General features: G+C 45.0%; 1 protein-coding gene across 1 annotated transcript in view; it reads right to left on the reverse strand.

Moving 5' to 3' along the window:
• Positions 1 to 20,290, reverse strand: part of LOC8042284 (CKLF-like MARVEL transmembrane domain-containing protein 8) — a 36,412-nt gene extending 16,122 nt beyond the window's left edge. The window contains exons 1-2 of the mRNA XM_029980077.4: positions 19,990 to 20,290; positions 7,248 to 7,360 (exon numbers count right to left, since the gene is read on the reverse strand). Coding sequence (XP_029835937.1) covers positions 7,248 to 7,316 — 69 coding nt within the window. The 5' untranslated portion in view covers positions 7,317 to 7,360; positions 19,990 to 20,290. The remainder of the gene's footprint in view (positions 1 to 7,247; positions 7,361 to 19,989) is intronic.
• Between the last annotated feature and the right edge of the window lie 316 nt (positions 20,291 to 20,606).

Genomic DNA, 20,606 nt, shown 5'->3' on the forward strand with positions numbered 1-20,606 from the left:
GGCTTCTGGCGGCTGTTCGCGGTAGCAGTTCGCGGTAGCAGCTGACGGTTTTGTGGACCTAGGATAGATGGCGCCAATAAAACTACGTGTAATAAAAGTTTTGTCGATGATACCAGGTTTTTGACGCATTTATATATAGGTTGGAACGACAAGATTTATAGGAAAGTTACCTTTTAACGAGCGGGTAGGGTGCCTTCAAAATGGCATCTCGCCATTTTGTCACACACTTTTATTTTTATTTTTTGTTCAGAAGCGCGTGAAAGAGCGTGTCCCTGCACGCGCTTGTGGCGCTGACTGTGCTATGGCGACATTTTGTTTTCGTCGATTTCTTTGTATTTTTCCCGTGAGCGCGTGCTGTCGGCATCTGGTACTACAAAGGGTGGCATCACCCTAAACAGAAGGACATTGAGGCACCCTACGAGCGGGTATTCGCACAACTTTCTATCTCTCTACAAGATTCCCCATTGACGTCACGCAGCGTGTTTCTCATATGCTTCGGTAATATCAGGCGTTCCGCAAGGGTCCGTCCTTGGACCTCTCTTATTCCTGATTTTCATTAATGACATTACTCGTAACATCCCTGTGAAATTACGCTTGTTTGCTGATGACGCCATATTGTACACTGAAGTCCGTGATGTAAATGACCAAGTTCAACTTAATACTTGCCTTTGCAAAATTCAGGCATGGTGCTCGACCTGGCAAATGTCACTAAACCCCATAAAAAGTGTCTACATGCACATCACTCGCAAACGCAACCTCCTAACTTATCAGTACGCATTGCAGAGTCATATCCTTTCAGAAGTATCGTCCTATAAGTACCTTGGAGTTCTAATTAGTAACGATTTACGTTGGAATGCTCATGTTAACTACATAGTGCGTAAGGCGCTGTCGAAACTGTGGTACTTGCGTCGAAATTTCAAACAAGCTACTGTGGATATTAAACTGACCGCTTACAAGACATTTATTCGTTCTACTCTCGAATATGCTGCAATCGTATGGGATCCCTACACTGCACAAAATATTTCCTTACTTGAAAGTGTACAGAAAAGAGCACTCCGTTTTATTTTTAACAAATATGGTCGTCTTGACTCAGTCTCAGCCCTTTATGACCTTGCAGGCTTGCCTACATTGCAGCATAGACGTAAGGTGGACAGATTGAAGTTTATGTTCAGTCTAAGTTCCGGTCATGTAAACCTGGATAAAACTTTGTACATAACACCACTTGGGGTTCCTAGATATCCTTCCAGAAATCGAAATATCAGAGCCTTCGCCGAGTTTAGCTGCAGAATAGATGCTTTTAAGTACTCATTTTTTCCGCGAACGGTGAATGAGTGGAACAAGTTACCCGAGGAAATTGTTAATTCCTGCAGCTCGCCAGAATTTGTTAAACGCTTAAACAACTACCTTTAATTTTATTTTTCCGCTGCTCAGTGTGTGTTATGTTTAGGAGCTGTGATTGTGATATGTAGGCCCTATTCTTTTGTTTCTTTCTTGTGTACCTTGTTGCTCTATTATATGATTGGCGTGGTTGATCTTTGTATTTATGCATTGAGCTGTATCTACATGAGAGCCCATTGTTCATTTTTTTTAGGCACTGTCGGCTGTTGGACTGTTGTTTTTTGTATATTTGAAGTGTTTCACTCCTACCATGTCTCCAAATTGGAGTATGTAGTATTTATAAATAAATAAATAAATAAAAAAAATTCTAAGTTTTGCCTCGGTATTACGCGGCAGAATCGCAACATTTCGATGAAAGGAGGTGTGTTTTCTGTCATTACCGACAAGGTGAACAATCTCAAAAACAGAAGATGCCAATTCTTTCAAAGTTAAAATCGTTGCACAGCTCCTTTAAAGGGATTGTGAACCGAAATTTGAATTTCAAAAAAACAATGCTGGAGATGTAAGCGGGACGCTACAATTCCTACAACACTACTAGTAAGGCGATATCTCAAATGGGCGGCCGTATTTTTGGAAAAAGAAGTCGAGATTGAACCAGGCCGACGAGGCGCGTGACCGTCAAGATACCTCGTTTCCTCATCTCTTCGCTTCGCTCCCTCAGGGCCGCGAGGCGGAGAGGAGGCGAGGCCGTTCCCTCTCCTTCTCGGAGAAACATGACTTCAACATTCCTGCCAAATGCGCCTCTTTTTTTGAAAAATAGGGTCATCCGTTCGAGATATCGCTGTATGAGTGATGTTTTGGTGTTTGTAGCATCCGGTTGCACGCTTCTGCCGCGTGTATTGGGGAATCCAGATTTCGGTTCAGCATCCCTTTAAGGCAACGAGTCACTGCTACTTCCATGGCTTGTATCGCGTGTTCTGAGTTGCCTCCTTCGTAAAGGGCTGATGTCACGGTTTGTAATACTGATTCAGCGCTGAGGTAGTGCTGCGCTGTGAACAGAATACCTTACTCGGATATCGAAGTTTAGATAAGCAGATCAATGTTTAACTATGCATCTTTTTTCTTTATAGGTTACCAGCACAAGGTGTTCCGCGGCCACGAAGGCAGTACAAGGTCCCCCATGGACACGAAGGCCGTGTACTCGAATTTTACATTTTTAATAAACCACTTATTACTCCTTCCCACAGTTTCATGCAGGCATTTTCTGAACCTTGCATGCGTATATAGGCATACATATAAGTGACACTTGCACTCACTTTCCCCTTTCCTCAAAAGAACGGTTACATCTGGACCACATGTCTTGCAAACAATTGCCGTCTTCCCTCTTAGAGCCCTCTATCTAGAAACCCATGCTAGGAGTATAATTTCTGATACATTTCATTTGAAAGTCTACATACACTGCTTTGAGTCTCTGTTGAAAATCAAATGTTTGTTTTCTACCGCGTTGCAATTCAGGTTCTGATGTGCCATCTCATTAGGTATATTCCGACGGAATAAACCTAATGAGATGGCACGTCAAACCCTCAAGTACAACGCGGTAGAAACAAACATTTGATTTTCAACCGAGACTTAAAGCAGTGTAGACATTCAAATGACATGTGTTAGAAATTCTTATGAGGTATCACGGCAAAACCTTAATTGAAACGCGGTGGCCAATAGTTTTCGTCAACTCCTTACGGATTCGTTACAAAACTCATTTGCATTTATTTTGAGACTAAAAGATACGATCTGTAGACTCCATAAACTTTCAAATTAAATTCGTTAAAAAATTTTGTAAGGGTATTCACGGATTGGTCATGTTAAAATTTTATACGTTAGAAGCTGTGTATGTAGTGTAGCTGAATCCAATTGATGGACGCTGCAGGCGTCTGAGACATTCAAGTGCCTCATTTCACCGTGAAACTTTTCCCTTCCAAAATCACTTTTTTTTTTTTTTTATAATTCATGACGAGAGCTTTCATTAAATTATCTAGGCTACATATCCGGCTTGATTATTCTTAAATGTCATTCTCCGAGCCTTCAAAAAGGTTAAAACAAGAAACGAATTGCTGGTCGCGCACTTTCAAATACAACGGACACCTCCGTTCCGCTAGAAATTTCGTCCGTGGCGTTAGCAGTGCGTAATAATTAACTGAGGTGCGAGATCGCCAATAATAAGAGGAAAACAGCCTGGATACTAAAACTTCGGTGACATGGTTTCTGACAGGCAGGTACACATTGCTGGAATAAAGTGACTAAATATTGTTACTCGTTGCTCACTCAAAAGGTAACTATAAGTATGTTGCATGTTAATGCGATTCAAAAGGTACGCGTTTCCTGAGCTTGAAAGTAACGCGTAATTTTCTCGTTATGCTCAACCTGTCGTTTTGATAAAGTAGAAAACCGCTTCCACCCTTGATCCAGTTTATAACTTCTCGCCTTTTAGCGCGATATTACTCGGGAACAACGATGCTGACATACCGGGCGCACAGGCTTCTTGTCTATCTGACATTTTCTCGTCGTGGAAATCACAGGTGCCAGCTGGGGTGATAACTAGGTTGGGAACTCGTCTAGTGCATGTTTCCCTCCAGATGCAACTAAGTGCCGTCACTCGTTAGTTCATCAAAATGTAAGAAAAAATACCTAAGTGGCTGTTTCTCTTAAGAAAGTAACTTGGCCGCTACTTTGGTACCGAAAAAAAGAAAGAACTAGGTACAACTGACGCGTTACTTGTACCGCATTTTATACAAGTCTGGCTTCGGCCTCTTCTGTTTCACGCTTTACATAGTCTTACCTTCTTCTGAGTGGCGAGAAAATGTGTTGGCTTTACTTTTATGCCTTAAGGGTAACTTATGCGTAAAACGTCCTCAAAGCCTTAGCGAGAGAAGGGCGATTGGCCCATTTGGCTAAAATGCCCCCCAGAACAAAAATACTGTTCGGAGTCAGAGATCCCCTCTCAGAAAGGGTAGCCAAACACAGACCATGCGGAAGAGTTTTGACCCGAGGGGTTTAGTTACTTTTAGAGCGCATCTCTTAAGCGCGATCCAAACCAGCGCTTCTTTTTGCGGCTGCAGGTCGTGCGCGCCCCAGATGTGACGTATTTCGTTACGTTTTTGCTGTTTCCGGGCGCGCTTTCTGAGTCAGAACCGTGCGCTTTGGTTTGGACGGGCCAGCTTCGGGCAAGCGCGCACGCAGGTACGAGCGCACTCTGGCGGTCACCTTCCTCGCGTCGGAAACGGGGGGAAAAGTCATAGATGCAGCCAAACTCGCAAGCAAGCAAAGTGCAACTGCGACAGACTGGCCGGCCAGACGGCGAAGAAACGCGGAGCCGGAACTAGCTTGCCCTCCACCGATTGGCCGGGACACAGGAGCGCCCTATACGTCACCGCGCGTTTGTGTGCGCGTTGAGAAAGAAGTTGAAATCAACTAACTTCTTTATGCGCGCCCGGAAGGAGCGAAGAAGAGGCGCGACGTCACGAAATACGTCACATCCGGGGCGCGCACGACCTACAGCCGCAAAAAGAAGCGTTGGTTTGGATCGCGCTTTAAGCGCGATCCAAACCAACGCTTCTTTTTGCGCCTGTAGGTCGTGCGGCTGCGGATGTGACGTATTTTCCTGACGTCGCGCCGCTTCTTCGCTCCTTCCAGGCGCGCACAAGAAAGTTGGTTGATTTCAACTTCTTTCTCAACGCGCACAAAAACGCGCGGTGACGTAGTAGGGCGCTCCTGTGTCCCGGCCAATCGGTGGAGGGCAAGCTAGTTCCGGCTCCGCGTTTCTCGCCGTCTGGCTGCCCTCTCCTCCCCCCTTTTATTCTCTTCCAACATGACAACGCGATCTCTTTCTCTCTCTTTCTCTCACCGTCTCGCCGGCCAGTCTGTCGCAGTTGCACTTTGCTTGTGCGCGCGTGCCTGCGTGCGCGCGTGCGCGCTCGCCCGAAGTTTTGCCCGTCCAAACCAAAGCGCACGGTTCTGACTCAGAAAGCCCGCCCGGAAACAGCAAAAACGCTACGAAATGCGTCACATCCGCAGCCGCACGACCTACAGGCGCAAAAAGAAGCGTTGGTTTGGATCGCGCTTTAAAGGGGTACTCCGCCGATTTTTGAGCTACCTCAACTAACTATATGTTCTGACTCCCCGGCCTTTACCCTTTCTGGTATGCTATTTAGTATCGTGAAATTATAATAGTTATTGCGAAATCGGCAAATGAAAATCATGCAAAAACAAACATTCAAATATACCCGCCCTTTTCAGGGCCGTGACGTCATTGGAAGTTCAGCTTGCCAGTCGGGCGAGCAGTCTAAAAAATAGAATATGCCAATCATTTTTTCCGTGCTGCAGCGCGGGGACTGGAGCGAGCTTCCAAAGCATTCATTTGACACCATGAAACTGCTTCGAATCAGTTGGGAACAAATTCTACAGTCCAAAGAGTGAACCCCTGCACTTCCACTGACGTCACTTTTTCATTGTTGCCAGTAGAGACTTTCAGTTTGAAAAACACGATGAGGACCAAAATTGTAAATTCAATAACTTCGTGAAAAAAAATTATTTTGACCTAATATTCGGGATACTATTTTGGCGATGTTGTTCGGCGAGTTTAGCAAAATTTCAAGCAAATCGGGGGCCATGAAGACATCGGCGGAGTTCCCCTTTAAGCGCGATGCAAACCAACGCTTCTTTTTGCGCCTGTAGGTCGTGCGGCTGCGGATGTGACGTAATTTCGTGACGTCGCGCCGCTTCTTCGCTCCTTCCGGGCGCGCACAAGAAAGTTGGATAATTTCAACTTCCTTTTCAACGCGCACAAAAACGCGCGGTGACGTAATAGGGCGCTCCTGTGTCCCGGCCAATCGGTGGAGGGCAAGCTAGTTCCGGCTCCGCGTTTCTCGCCGTCTGGCTGCCCTCTCCTCCCCCCCCCCCCTTTTATTCTCTTCCAACATGACAACGCGATCTCTCTCTCTCTTTCTCTCGCCGTCTGGCCGGCCAGTCTGTCGCAGTTGCACTTTGCTTGTGCGCTCGTGCCTGCGTGCGCGCTCGCCCGAAGTTTCGCCCGTCCAAACCAAAGCGCACGGTTCTGACTCAGAAAGCGCGCCCGGAAACAGCAAAAACGCCACGAAATGCGTCACATCCGCAGCCGCACGACCTACAGGCGCAAAAAGAAGCGTTGGTTTGGATCGCGCTTTAGGCGCCCGTTTGCGCATCGAGCGGCGTCGGCGTAACCGCGCGCGTTGCACTATGAGACGTCACAGTTTTCCCTCTGAATTTAGCGGGGAAACTGAATTGGTGTTGAGGTCACATGACGTCCATTTCCCCGCTAAATTCAGTAGAGAAATTTAACCAGGTAAATTTAGCGGGAAATTTTTTGCAAAATTGAACCGCTAAATTTAGCGGAAAATTTAACGAAAATCTTCCGTTAAATCGGAAAGGACTAGGAGAGGAGGAGGGTACGGTACAGAGCGGAAGAGGGGCATGCCCACGCCTCCTCCTTCTCAACAGCTGCGCTCAAGTCTCGCATTACAGAGATTTGGAAACTTCTCTCTTTTCTTCCCCCTTACAAAGTCTTGGAGTACATTGCATGTATTATTAGACTTTAAAGATACAAATTAGCAGCAAATTATGATTTTTCGTCTTTCTGAATTGTTTTTAGAAAGCTTGTGCTCATAATAGCGAGCCAAAAATGCGGCTAATTATGATCCAGTTTGTATTTCAACGAGCAATCTATAGCCCCGAGAGCGGGTTTCCCTAACGGGGTAAACATTTCTGGAAATCGGTACTCCCAACTATGCGGTTCACACTAAGGAGGTCCAGGTAGGAGTGCAAAGCTTTGCGGTCGCTTTAGCGGCGTGTTAGAAGAAATAGGAAAAAGGTCAGCGTACAATTTCGCCGATCCTCAACAGTCCAGGGGTGGTCGCCATGAAGGCGCGGTCCGCGCCGATGGTCGGCATTCTCCTTTGCTTGCACCTGCAAAATGAGGCTGCTCTCTCGGAACCTGCAGAAAAGTGTCGCAGGCGTTACTAACGTTTGTCACCTGACAGTCTGGCTTCACAAAACTTCCCCGTTAAATATGGCGGCAAAATAACATTCTACTCACATATAACGTCCCCCCCCCCCCCCTCTTTTCGTCCAAAAAATGTATTCTACGTTTACAGTATAGAGTGTTACTCGTTACTTAGAAATAAAAAAAAAAAATAACTGCGTATGTTGTCATTGTAAATTTGTTTGTGAAAGGGAGCTGTATTTTGCTTAACATTTTATATGTGCATTACTGTCATGTTTACCGCCCGTTTTCATTCTCCCAGACTTAAAAATAATGTCTGATGTTTTTAAGTGTTAATCAGGTGGTTATGCTTTTCTTTTTCTATCCAAATCTTGCGAAACCACAAGGGAGCCAAATCAAGCATTGACCGCGAAAATCCGCTCTTTAATGCGACGCGCTTGGATTTTCTGTGGAGGTCTTCGAAGATGCGGCATTTTTGCACATATTTTAAAGAATAGGCTTAGTAGAGTAAAGAATAAAAAAACGTGCATACGCTACCTAAGGCATCTAACTAGCGAAATAATCACCTGAAATCAACCCATTCAAGGTCGAAATCCTAACAGTCACCCATTTGCCTTAAAGTTGGTTCAACAGGTTAATAGACACATCTGAAATAGAAACCCAAATTACAAACAACAAATTAAGAAAAAAAGTTTGATGATGTGAAATGACTGCTGGAAAACCTCACCACAGACAACCAAAAGAAAAGCCCCCAATTCTGTTTCGAAGGGACACTGACAGCGTGTTTATGCTGTCCATAGTAACCCTGAGACGTAGGGGAAAAAAAAACGGACAGTACAACGAGGTCTCTAACACAGCTTGTAAATTTATTTAACAACCATCGTCTTATATACATGTCGCCGACCTCCAGCACAATTCGAAAGACCTCCTCGCCCACTTCACAGTGTACCCTCACCCTCAGCATATACCGACAAACGCACACAAAAGCAAACACGCCCGAAACACAAAGGGACACTAACTCCAAAAGGGAATGCAGGAACTTCCCCACTTGGCAAGGTCAGACTGAACCCAACAACACTTACGAACTCTTTTGTTCCCCTATCAAGAAGCAGACAAAGTTGTCCGAAAAAGGATCCACAGAAAACCACACCAAAAGCATGAGAAGAACCCGAACCGCAAAACAAATGACCCTTCACTTCACAAAAAAAAAAAAAAAAAAAGGTTTATAAATTTAGACACTTTTTTGTTTCCTTATCAAGGGATAATGAAGGTTGACAGTTCCCGAAGCTTAAAATACGCAGTTTCCCTTAACACTCTCCTATGGATATTCTTCTCTCTATGTAAGTCTTACATAGAGAAAAGAAGAAGAATAGCCATAGGAGCTTCTTCTTCTTTCTATGTAAGACTGAAATCTTACATAGAGAGAAGAATATCCATAGGAGAGTGCTAAGGGAAACTTTGCGTATTTTAAGCTTCGGAAACTGTATCAGTCAACCTTCGTTATCCCTTGATAAGGAAACAAAAAGTTTCTAAATTTATAAAACTTTTTTTAATTTTATTTTTGGTTAAGTGAGGGTTAGAAGTTGTTAGAAGTTGAATGCTGTTAGAAGTTGAATGCATGAAGTGATTACTCGGCGTATCTTTGCATGTAATATCCTTTTGTGTTCTGAATGGATGTCCTGCTGACAAATTTGAGACGGGCCCCAGACCTCGTCAAGCTGCCACTGGCAGCTTTTTGTCTAGGGTCTCCGTTGGCTTAAAGGCCATAAATAAAACGATTGATTGATTGATTGATTGATTGATTTGTTTTGCGGTTCGGGTTCTTCTCATGCTTTAGGTGTGGTTTTCTGTGGATCCTTTTTCGGACAACCTTGTTTACGCCGTTTCATCGAATAAATGGACATTTCATCGAACGCCATTTCATCGAACGCCGTTTCATCGAATCTCTAAGGGCCGTTCCATCGAATTTCTCTGTATCGAGTTTTGGGGCATAACAGTGCTTTATAGATGTTTTACCTTACATTTGTTAAGACTAAGGTAGTCACTTGTGAAACTGTCTTTAGGGTAGAGCCAAATTACTAGAAATAAAAACCATTAGTATAAAAACAAATGGGTATGCGACTTACTGAAAAGTTTTACTCATGTACCTGTCAGAAAACATGACACTGGAGGTAAAGGACCGGCACTTAAAACACTTTTGAATGTCTGTGTCGTTTTTTTTTGTTTTTTTTTTTTTACCGGCTGTCCGGGGGTTTCGGTAATGTGCCATCCACACCAGCTCATTTGCACACTTACGCTTAGTTGAAGGTTTATTCACGAAAAGCATTTAACTGCCAGGGCAGCACGCTTATAATAAAACGATACTCTGCCAGGAGAACACACGAAATAAAATATAATGGTACTCTGATTATCAGCTTTATGCTGAGATTGAACGTTTCTGCTTTTTTTTTTTTTTTTTAGTTTTCAAATTTTACAGAGTCAAAAGCTGCACAAAGTGTCAGCCAACATGGTTTCGGGCTACACCTGGACTGGAACCACCTCCCCTTCACTGTCAACTTTATTACCGACCCTTTTGCCTATGAATCATCTTCAGGACGCTTTCTTAGGAAAGCCAACCCGCGCCAGACAATAGTAAAGCCCTGGGTGTACGCTTATGGCCTGAACCAACGAGACTGAATGTCCAACGAGCCTGAATGTCCAATCGGTCACGTGACAGGCGAGACGGAATGTACAACGAGACGAAAGATCCAATCGAGACGAAATGTCCATCGAGTCTGAATGTCCAACGAGACGAAAGGTCCAATCGAGACGGAATGTCCAACGTGCCTGAATATCCAACGAGACGAAAGATCCAACCGAGACGGAATGTCCAACGAGCCTGAATGTCCAACGAGTCTGAATATCCAACGAATATAGAATGAACCTTGCAAAGAGTTTAGAAGACATTTCTTTGTTGAATTGTAGGATTACTGATAGTTACGGCAGTGATAAATGCGTTCGATGAAATGGGGAACCGGACATTTCGGTGCGGAGATATCGGTACGCGATCATTTCGGTATTCGGTCGCTTCGGCACTGGGCTTTTCAGTACCGGGATTTTTGATGCACGGCTATTTTGATATGCCGCTGAGCTTGTCCCACTGACGTTGCCTCTGTGAAGTCCCCAAAATGAAATTAAAATTATGCTCGTATATTTTGTAGACTTCATAAAATCCCGAAAACAATTCATTTATTGTTCCTTTTTTATATCTATATATCAAGATGATATCTATAATTTAAAAAAAAGACGTTTAAAGGGTCACACATTCTACAAGATCAAAGACCGAACTCGTTGACCATTGACAACCTGTCACGCGTTTAATTTTAGAAGGTCGTACCTCTGGACCGGAAACAAATGTGGGACCCACGAGCGTCCTCAGCCACCGTTTTTCCGTATTGTACGAGTTGCTATATTTTTCTTATTCGTGTCCCTAGCCCCGTAAAGATGATGTCCCTCGCATGGGAGAAAAGCGCCTGATTGAATTTTTAATATTATAATTATTATTAGGTGAAGTCGGTGTAGTATGTGTAATTACTCTAAATTGCAGTTTTTGTTTTCTTCTTTTTTACAGAACGAACGTGAAAGATATGGACATTTCTGATTGGACTTCTCGGTCCCCAGAGACAAAAATTCGATCCTCATATCAAAATCAGTGATAGAATACAACGTTCCTCCCATTAAGCCTTTGTGCAGCTAATCTCCTCAATTAGTGAGCTTCTGTCCGGTGATTGTGCGTTGACGCTTATCGCGACGACTAGTTTCGCATGCTTCGGCCACCAAAGCGATTGCTGTCGCAGTGAACCATGTATTAAGCAACTAGTAGGTAATATTAATAATTATTACAATACTTTTTTAGGGTTGGCTTCCGTCGTTTCTGCCTTTCCTGGTCACGTGGCATGCAGCAATCGCACCGATACGCGCCAGGTAGCATACCAAGGCTGCGATCGGATTTCAACTGGTTCTAACTCTGTCACGGAGCCGCTGCGACAGTGCGACCGTTATTTATTCATATGCGTACATTACAAGTGCACATATGACCACGGCATCAGGAGGTCTTCCCAAATTCCATAATGCAAGAGTTGCGGGTGAACATACTCACGGAGAACCCGACTTTAATCATTTTGAATAACCCGGGTATGATTCACTATCGGACCCCTGCCGATTCTGAGAGCTGCATTTGTCATGCTCTCTTTTTTGAAAAGAAGGTCTCACTGTTGACGCCCACTGTCACCGGCAATCTACACACCCAACCCTAATCAACTCTTTACGACAGTTCGACAAACGGGGACTTTCGCCCCAGTCTTCATTCTGCGAATCGGGACGAATTGTCCTTCTTCCAGTTGTCCAGAGACCAATGGAATTTCGACGAAGTGACCAGATTCGTGGTGCAATACGCTTCCCCTACAAGAATAGAAAGCCACGTAGAACGATCTATTGTTATATTCACACATGATGCAGGCTATTAGTACTTCCGGGTGTGAACCTTCTGCTTCATGCCGAGGTTGATGCGTTCGCTTCCTTTATCAGCAGTCAAGCTCCCACCTACCAAGATGTCATGAACTACCTTGACAAAATGGCGAGCTTTGGACTGCTTCCAGAAGCCAGTTAAATTACATGGGCTTCTGAAAACCACTATATGTGACATGCACTATATGCATGTCACATGCAAAAGAAATATGCGTACTGTGTGATACTAGTATTGTCGTTCTACTCACTGACATACAAACCCATTGGTAGGTAATGGATGCGTATGTAAACTACTGACGACTGAAGTGTACAGCGAGTAGTTGTCTGTTCCAAAGATAAACGAACAAAAATAATTTCTCAAATTCACACAAATGTTCCGCATTTACTCAGGAATTTTCGGGTCACACCAGCCACCACCCCCATGCATTTTCAGGCGCGTTAGATGTAGATTTTATTTAAAAAAGATATCTATATTTTTTTATTGTGGGAAATTACGCTTGTGGAAACTCTTGATGCCTCACACCCACAGCTCCCAAAGCTCATTTTAAAACTTAGATATTGACTTTCCGCATAGTCAGTGGCGCTGGCGGGCCGTCATGTGTTTGTAGTTCGGATCTCCGTATGTAGCTCATCTATAGATCGAAACGGGCAGGGGTGAGGACTGAACTAGAAATTCCTGGGTTCTAAATCGCGGCTTTTATAGATGTCCGCCAATTGCGATCCACTAGAACACCCGTACTTTGCATTCCTATTATATATTTCAGATTGGCTGTCCTATGTCATCGGAATATTCCAAACATTTGGACTGTTAATATCAAGGGGGCGTTTCACATCGTACAATCGACACCTTTAACCGATTGGTACATAGCTGCGCATCGGCACTCAGCTAACTAACCATCAAGCCTTCCTATATATGAAATTATAATATTTGTGTCTGCTCTGTTTCTTTGTCGGTCCGTCAACGTCGGCTTTTGTGGCACGACATTTTAGTATGATGTATCTACGGCAATTCCTGCAGGGACGCTGACTAAATATACGCACAAGTCTGTAGATTTAAGAGGGCAAATTATTCTAGCACGTGACAGGCGAGACGGAATGTCCAATGTGCCTGAATGTCCAACGAGACGAAATATCCAACCGAGACGGAATGTACAACGAGCCTGAATGTCCATCGAGACGAAAGATCCAACCGAGACGGAATGTCCAACGAGCCTGAATGTCCAACGAGACGGAAGATCCAACCGAGACGGAATGTCCAACGAGCCTGAATGTCCAACGTGCCTGAATATCCATTATTGGATCTTTCGTCTCGTTGGACATTCAGGCTCGTTGGACATTTCGTCTCGTAATCCTGGGTGTACTCTGTCACCCAAGAAGACAGACACATCCTGCTTTCGGTTTTTTTTGGTCTCATTTTTAATTGTTTTATGGAACATGGAGAGGGGTCATTGTTTCATGGAGGCTTTCTTAACGAAGCAGGACATGTTCACGATGGAACTTATGTCGTCACTGCATACTGTGATTTAAAAAAGGGAGAATAGACCCCTTTCAAAAAATCTGGCAACAGCGAAAATCCGCTGAACGAGTCCAACAACATTGGGCGGCCGGCGCCATTGGGAAGGACCCTGTTGCGGCCGGCATGGTTGTTTTGACTGTAGCGTTCTTGTTTCGTCGATCCCTTCGCCTCTGTATGGCTGCAGGTAGCGTTTTCCGGATCACGGGTTGGGTAAACGACCTTCCCCAGCTCCCAGCCGTTAAAGATGATGAGGTATATCGCTTCTTCAAGAGCCGATCGGACTCGGAACGACAATTCGACAGAAGTTAGAACTTGCTCGTTGAGGGGTTCGTGGACGCCGCATCTATAAAGGCCAACTACGCAAGAAAAAGGTAATTACTAAGATCTTTGTACTTACGACATCAAACATGTCATCAAAAAATGATAGGAACCAGTTATAATTTACGGGCTGTAGTTAGAAGTCGCCAGTACTCTCCGGATGTGCGACAAAACAGGCGCAGGGGTCCCGCTTCGCTGTCGCTCGGACAGTCGCGCGATGAAGCACATAAAAGCAACGAGCGAGCGACCAAGGCGATGAGCGTCGTTTTCTAGAAATCCCAAACCAAGCGACGCGACAAGCGACAGTGAAACATTTTCGTCGCTTGTGCCGTCGCTCGTCAAATCGCGTTTTTTACTTGGAATGAAGACTTAAAATTTCAATGCGCAAGTTAACCAGTAAAGGACGTATTCGACACAAGTTCCTACTTGATACGTCGAGTCCCTTTTTCTTGAGGGGGATTTTAGAGTTGGGAAATGTAGAGCAGCAAATTTCGCAGTGAAGCAGAAGCTGCAAGCGCGTGCATGTTGCTTTGCATAAAGCACGCGCTGCACAGATGTCTGCGCTACGGGCAGCTTAAAGCGTCAGGTCATATGGCTTCATGCGTACAGAGCGCGACACTGTTAGCGCGAACAAGCGATTGCCGGTTTTTCCTGTTTTTCTTTTTGAAACCAAGGGATATGTCATCCAAGTTATTATTGCGACGGAAAGAGCTCATTTAGTTCTAGAGTGTAAGCGATAAAATTAGAGTGTGTGCTCGCTAATACTATTTAGAAGTAAAATGCGAGACCGCGCCGATGTCGTGTTCGCGCTTACAGTGTCGCGATGTGTACCTAACATATAATTTACACGCGCAAGTTTGAAGCACCGCGAGCTCGTGCATACCATGAAGCTAGGCGCTCGCGAAGCTGTCACGTCCACAAGCGATACCACGAGCAACATTATATTTGTATTTGACGCCTTGATTTCTTCAAGCTAGCTGAAACTTGAAAACTCTACCTCCAAACGCAACAAAGTGAGATTAAAAACACCTGACTCAAACACCCAAGGAAGCGTAGCGTGAAAACGGTTCGTGTTCCGTTTTTGCACTTCAGCAGGGAAACGTTTGCGCGGATAAGCCGCCGTCAACCGATAACGAGTACATTTCCGAATACGTACGTTAATGCCAGACTTGTCCAGATACCCACTCTGCTTACAGAGGGGTACGCAGCAGTACGTTGGCATCGTGGGCAGGAATTGACTAGCGTCTACGGCCAACGCAGCGTATGCAGCGGCGCGCACTATCTGCAGCATGGCGGCTGCCACTAGTTGCTGTTGCGTACGACAGGTGGCGCTTTTTTCTCTGATGGGTCTATTAGATGACGTTGTGTATAAAAATCAAAATAAATTGCAAAAAGATTGCAGGCTGTAACAGCGTTCGATGAAACGGCGTTCGATGAAACGGCGTTCGATGAAACGGTGTTCGATGAAACGGCTTCGATGAAACGGCGTTCGATGAAACGGCGTTCGACGAAATGTCCGGACCCAGATAGGGGAACAAAGGTGTTTGTAAGTGTTGTTGGGTTCAGCCTGAACTTGCCAAGTTGGGAAGTTCCTGCATTCCCTTTTGGAGTTAGTGTCCCTTTGTGTTTCGGGCGTGTTTGCTTTTGTGTGCGTTTGTCGGTATATGCTGAGGGCGAGGGTACACTGTGAAGTGGGCGAGGAGGTCCTTCGAGTTGTGTTGGAGGTCGGCGACATGTATATAAGACGATGGTTGTTAAATAAATTTACAAGCTGTGTTAGAGACCTCGTTGTACTGTCCGTTTTTTTTTATTATTCCTACGTCTCAGGGTTACTATGGATATCATTCACAAGCTCGCCTGTGTTTTTTTACCTTTCTTCACTCAGTATTTATGCTGGCTAAGTATTTTACTTGTACATGACATATGAGAGCCCAACTACCCAGAAAACAATTTGAGGCTCAAAATTCGTTTTCTGTCCAACCGAAAACCGCCGATCGAGAACTGGCCGGTTTGAGCCGCGCTCACCCTTTTTTCCGTGGTCACGTGCCCTTGTCTATGTTTTAGACACAACCACCAAAGATAATCATCAAAGTCGTGGGTCATCGAAGGCACACACACAATATTAAAAATATAAAGGAAATGTGATACTCATCTGATCTTTAGTGACTGTTAAAAACCTCAAAAATACGTTGATTGGTGAAAAAAATTATCTCAGTCACGTGAGTTCCGCTACCTCTGTCCTCTATGTTTCTTCTTCATCCCCAGCCCAGTTTCGGTTTAAATTTCAAGCACTGGCGTTTTTTTTTTTTGTTTTTTGTTTTTTTTTACTTTATTATAAATATGCGTGACGCTGTAGCAAAATGTTGATCCGGTAGTCTGCTCACACCAATCGCCTGACAAAAGACTAAAAAAAAAAGAATTTGGGGTGTCAGCGTCTTTTTAAAGCATGAAATATTTCTAACGGATACGCCCCAATCCCAAAATTGTGTCCGTCCGTCTTTTCATCTGTCCGTGCGTTTCCCGCTGAATTCAAGGGGAAAATTGACGTCACGGGAACCCTACACGAATTCAACGTCCACGCTAAATTTAGCTGGAAATTCGGTTTCACTTGACCTAATGTCACGGGTCCTCCAATCCAATTTAGTCTCCCCGCTAACTTTGGCACGGAAATTAATGTCACATGACCTGACGTAATGTTAAATATACAAAAAAAAAATCCAGTTTCCCTGCTAAATCTGGCGGGGAAATGAACCTCATGTAACCTCAAGTCACATGAAGTACTCGAGGGCTAGAAGTTTCCGTGTCGCCATCTAGCGCACGCGCGGTGCAACCCAAAATGAGCACGCCGCGGTTGCTTCTCACACCTGAGTGGGGTTTCGTTCAGCCTGGCTGTTTCGCCAGGAATTCTTAATTGTGCCATTCTATGTTGTTGCTAAATGAAACATGTCCTGTTCCCGTCCTCGTCCTCTCTGTTTTATACTTTCTAGTTTTGTACCTATTAACCAACAAATCGTTTTCAATTGTAAATTAATTTTGTCTTAATCTTTCCTATAACATGTGTTTGCCTTTGTTGCTGGCGATTACAAATTCTGCGTCTGGTAGGTCTTCATCCCAGGCTTCAATGCCGCTAACTAAAGTATCCTTTTTTTTTTTCTTGTCTTGGGCAAAACAATCTCAGCTTGCTACTTGGGTATTTTAGCGAAAGGTTTATATAAGGTCTCAATCTCGATTGTCGCATCTCGCTCCTTATCTTAAATGAGACCCCAACACCCTCAACCCCTTTCACGCGTCCTGTACCCGTTTTCTTTCATAAACATCCTGGACTTTACCAAGCCTAATAAAATGACCTGCAGCCACCATTTAACAGTTTAGTAATTACAGTCAAAAAGTGAATCCTCCCAGCATTTAAAGTGTCGATGGCTGAATATATACAAGCTTAATGCAAATTGCAACGTTGCATTCAGGAGAAGCACACAATTTATAAGCCTAACTCGAATCTAAAAAATGAAACAAACCATTATTCGCAAATAAAATAAGGCAAAAAAAAACATAGTCGAAGTCGTTTTCTCAATTTTTCTTTATGAACGAGCCATTGTGCAACGTCGTACAAGCCTGAAATGGCTCTCAACTGAAGCTAACGCATCGGTTGACAGCGATTTGAGACATTGCAGAGATGCGTATGTTATGTGATTACCGTAATAATATAATTAAAAAGAGAGGATCTAGGATTTCTTTACAACTGAACTGCGAGTGGAGACAGTACTCCTGTGGTCCAGTTCGATTTACTGTAAAAAAAAACTCTACAAACAGTAGGATCAGAGACAGTATTTTGCGACGTTATATGGCATTTTTTTTCATGCTGGCCATAAGCCCTTCAGAATAGTGACGACTCGCAGTAATAAGCATAAACGTACAGCAACGCACCTTTTATTACACGAAAAAAAAAAAAAAAGATCCCAAAAACGACTACTGGCAGACGAAATAGCGAAACATCCAGCATAGGTTACTTTCTTTTCGATGCCAACATTTCGCCTCAGCTACTTCACCGTAGGAAAGGCAAGACTTGTTCCACGGGGCGCGATTTGTCGAACAGACACAGGAGGCTCTTTCGTTTCAAGTACCATAAAAAGGACTGTTCATTCCTTGAACTTTGCACCGCGACAGTCCTGTTCACGAATTATCGTTGGTGCCGAGTCCCGCCAGTGACGCACACACACATACGCAGGACGACACTCGTGGAGAAAATCAAGAACATGATACAATATACAACGCTGTTCGTCGTGAGAGCATTTGATAAGTGGTTTGAGCACACCATCGCGCTCACCCAGTCCCAGTTCATAGCATATACCCGCTACAGTTTATTTCTTTAATAGAATGTTTACTTGCCCAGTCGTTTTCGTCCCGGATGTGGATGGAGAGGTATACACTCTCCGGTCACATACGTTGTGTCACCGCTGAGAGAACAATAACGAACCACCGTGCCATGTCCGAAACCAAGCAATCTCGCCGTACCGCCATAGCGCGCGCGATGTAAACAAACCCAGCATCCTCACATTCCGGGTGCCACGTGCGTGGTTCTCGCAACGAGTGCAGCAATGTAGTTTCCCCGCTGAATTTAGCGGGAAAATTGACGTTACATAACGTGACCTGGCCTATACTATACAAAACTGTGTATAGTCTTCTAAGATATTTAAAATTATTACTTTTTAAACACTGCATTTGATGCATAATAGCGCTTTTTTTAGGTTGTCTACTTGGCAAGTAAGTTATACATTGTGTGACGTCGTACCGCTGGAAAGCGCGTGAAATTTTAATCTTGGTTTTCGCAAAACCTTCAGTTGCCGTTTTCTCAATGGCCATTCTCGAATTCAGAGATAATGAATAAGACGGGGGAGCGTAAAGACTGCCTATGGCAACAAACGTGTTTGTTCGGGCCACCTGAAAAAGCGTTTTTAACTTCCTTTTTGTTTCTATCCGTCCTAGCTGGCACATGCCAGTTATACATTTTTTTGCCCGCCGTTGTTAGTAATCACACAGCAGAATTCCGTTCCGTGCGGTTGTGTGGTATATATAGCGCATTTCAATAATGGTAAGTGCATTTTCGCTACGTTCTTTCGAACCGTTTAGAAAGGCTTCAATAAAGCTGATATTCTTATCATTTACGTTTCTCTAGCCTTCGCCAAGTAAGGCGCTGAATTCGTGTTTTTCAGAGCCGACTTCAGCATCGTACTGTTACAGCTCACACTCTTTCCCCATCTCCTCCCCCCCCCCCCCCCCCCCCAAAAAAAAAAAGAGAGAAATTCCTTAATTGTTTGATGTATCAGAAGAGGCCTCCTTTGGACAACGATGAGCATTAGGTCCCAATATACGAGGTCGACGTCGCAACTGTTAAACAACCTTAGTAGCACATTTAGTTCTCTGAATGTCCTTAGGATGTTCTGACGTTCGAGGGGGTCCTCTGGACGTTCATAGGAGATTTCTACTGCTTGGGGCATCTCCGCTCTTGCGCACACGCGCCTTCCATCCCCTATTATGTTTCGCCGGAAGGTCTTTTTTTGTCAAATTACCAAAGCACGAGAGGGAATTCTGGGAACGTGGGTACACGTGCTGCACTTGCTCGCCTAACGTTCATAAGAGATTCGACGTAAACGAAGAAACTAAGGCGTTTACGAACGCGCATGCTCAGTGCCATTTGCTTCAGAATTTTGCTTCCGAACGGTTGCCGGTACCCTGAAGCAGCGGCGAGAGTGTAGTTACGCGCCAGCTTTTGCAACACGCGTTAATCTCAGCTTGCTACTTGGGTATTTTAGCGAAAGGTTTATATAAAGTTTGCTAAATTACCCGAGGAGCTGGCTACAACTTATAGTGTAGTTACCCGAATACACGTGGTGGCGGCTGCACCAGTAACTGTTCTAGAGCCAAAAGCTTAAGACAAGTGGTATTTCTCACGAACGTTGGTGAGCGCCTTATTTTGATTATTAACTCGGAAATTTTCCGACAGGTAAGGTAAGCGCGTGCGGTGCGTGTACCTACGTTGACAGCATTCCCCTCGGTGCTTCGGTAATCTGGGACAAGATCTCTGCCACCGGAAAAACAAATATGGGGGAAATGTTCGGTTGCCCTTGAAAACGGCACATCTCCTCACGAAAGTATCCGCCACCTTTTATGAGCGCTTCAAACTGGCTGACGCAGCTCTTCCTCCCCCGCAAAAGTAACACGCATACTCAAAAAACAAAATGGAGACAGGATAGACCCGAAAAAGTTCCCGAGGAAGACGTACCTGGGAGGCCCCTCCTCGCCGTAGACCGCACACCATCGACTGATGCTGGGGTCCCGGATTTCAGAGGGATTCCAACGGCTCGACCGGGGCTCACGTGGTCTCTGGGCCGCCTTTGCAACGCGAGCCGAGAGGAGGCGCACTCGGTCGGCTGGAAACCCCTCTCATCCTATGATAGCTCGCGCATGCGCACGTGGCCCAAACTCCGCTCGTCTGCCATTGCATAGCGAGAGCCCTCGGTCGGGAAGTCGCTGCCTCTCTGGAGCGTTCTAGACGAAGGCTCTTCAGCCTCGTTCCGGAAGACTTTATTTCGGGAAGTGGGCCGGCGGCCTCGCTCTTTTCTCGTCTTGCCAGACACGGGGTGCCGAGCCCGTCCCCTTGGCAACGGCGGCGTTTCGCGCTTTTGCCCGATGGGGGGAGTTTGGACGGGGTTTTCATGCGAGTGGGCCCCATCGTGGTAACTGACGCCCTCCCGAGCACGCACCGTCTGTCAACGGCGACAGCTTCGTGGTCTGCGGGAAAAAAAATGAAGTGCCAAGGTCGACGAGCGGAGCAAGTGAGGGAGAGCGATCCTCACACTGGGGCACTGTTGGCGACGTGTGCGAACAATAGCGTCGCCG

The sequence above is a fragment of the Ixodes scapularis genome, unplaced genomic scaffold (assembly GCF_016920785.2).
Source record: "Ixodes scapularis isolate PalLabHiFi unplaced genomic scaffold, ASM1692078v2 PGA_scaffold10__122_contigs__length_95168666, whole genome shotgun sequence".
In the NCBI taxonomy this organism is placed as follows: domain Eukaryota; kingdom Metazoa; phylum Arthropoda; class Arachnida; order Ixodida; family Ixodidae; genus Ixodes; species Ixodes scapularis.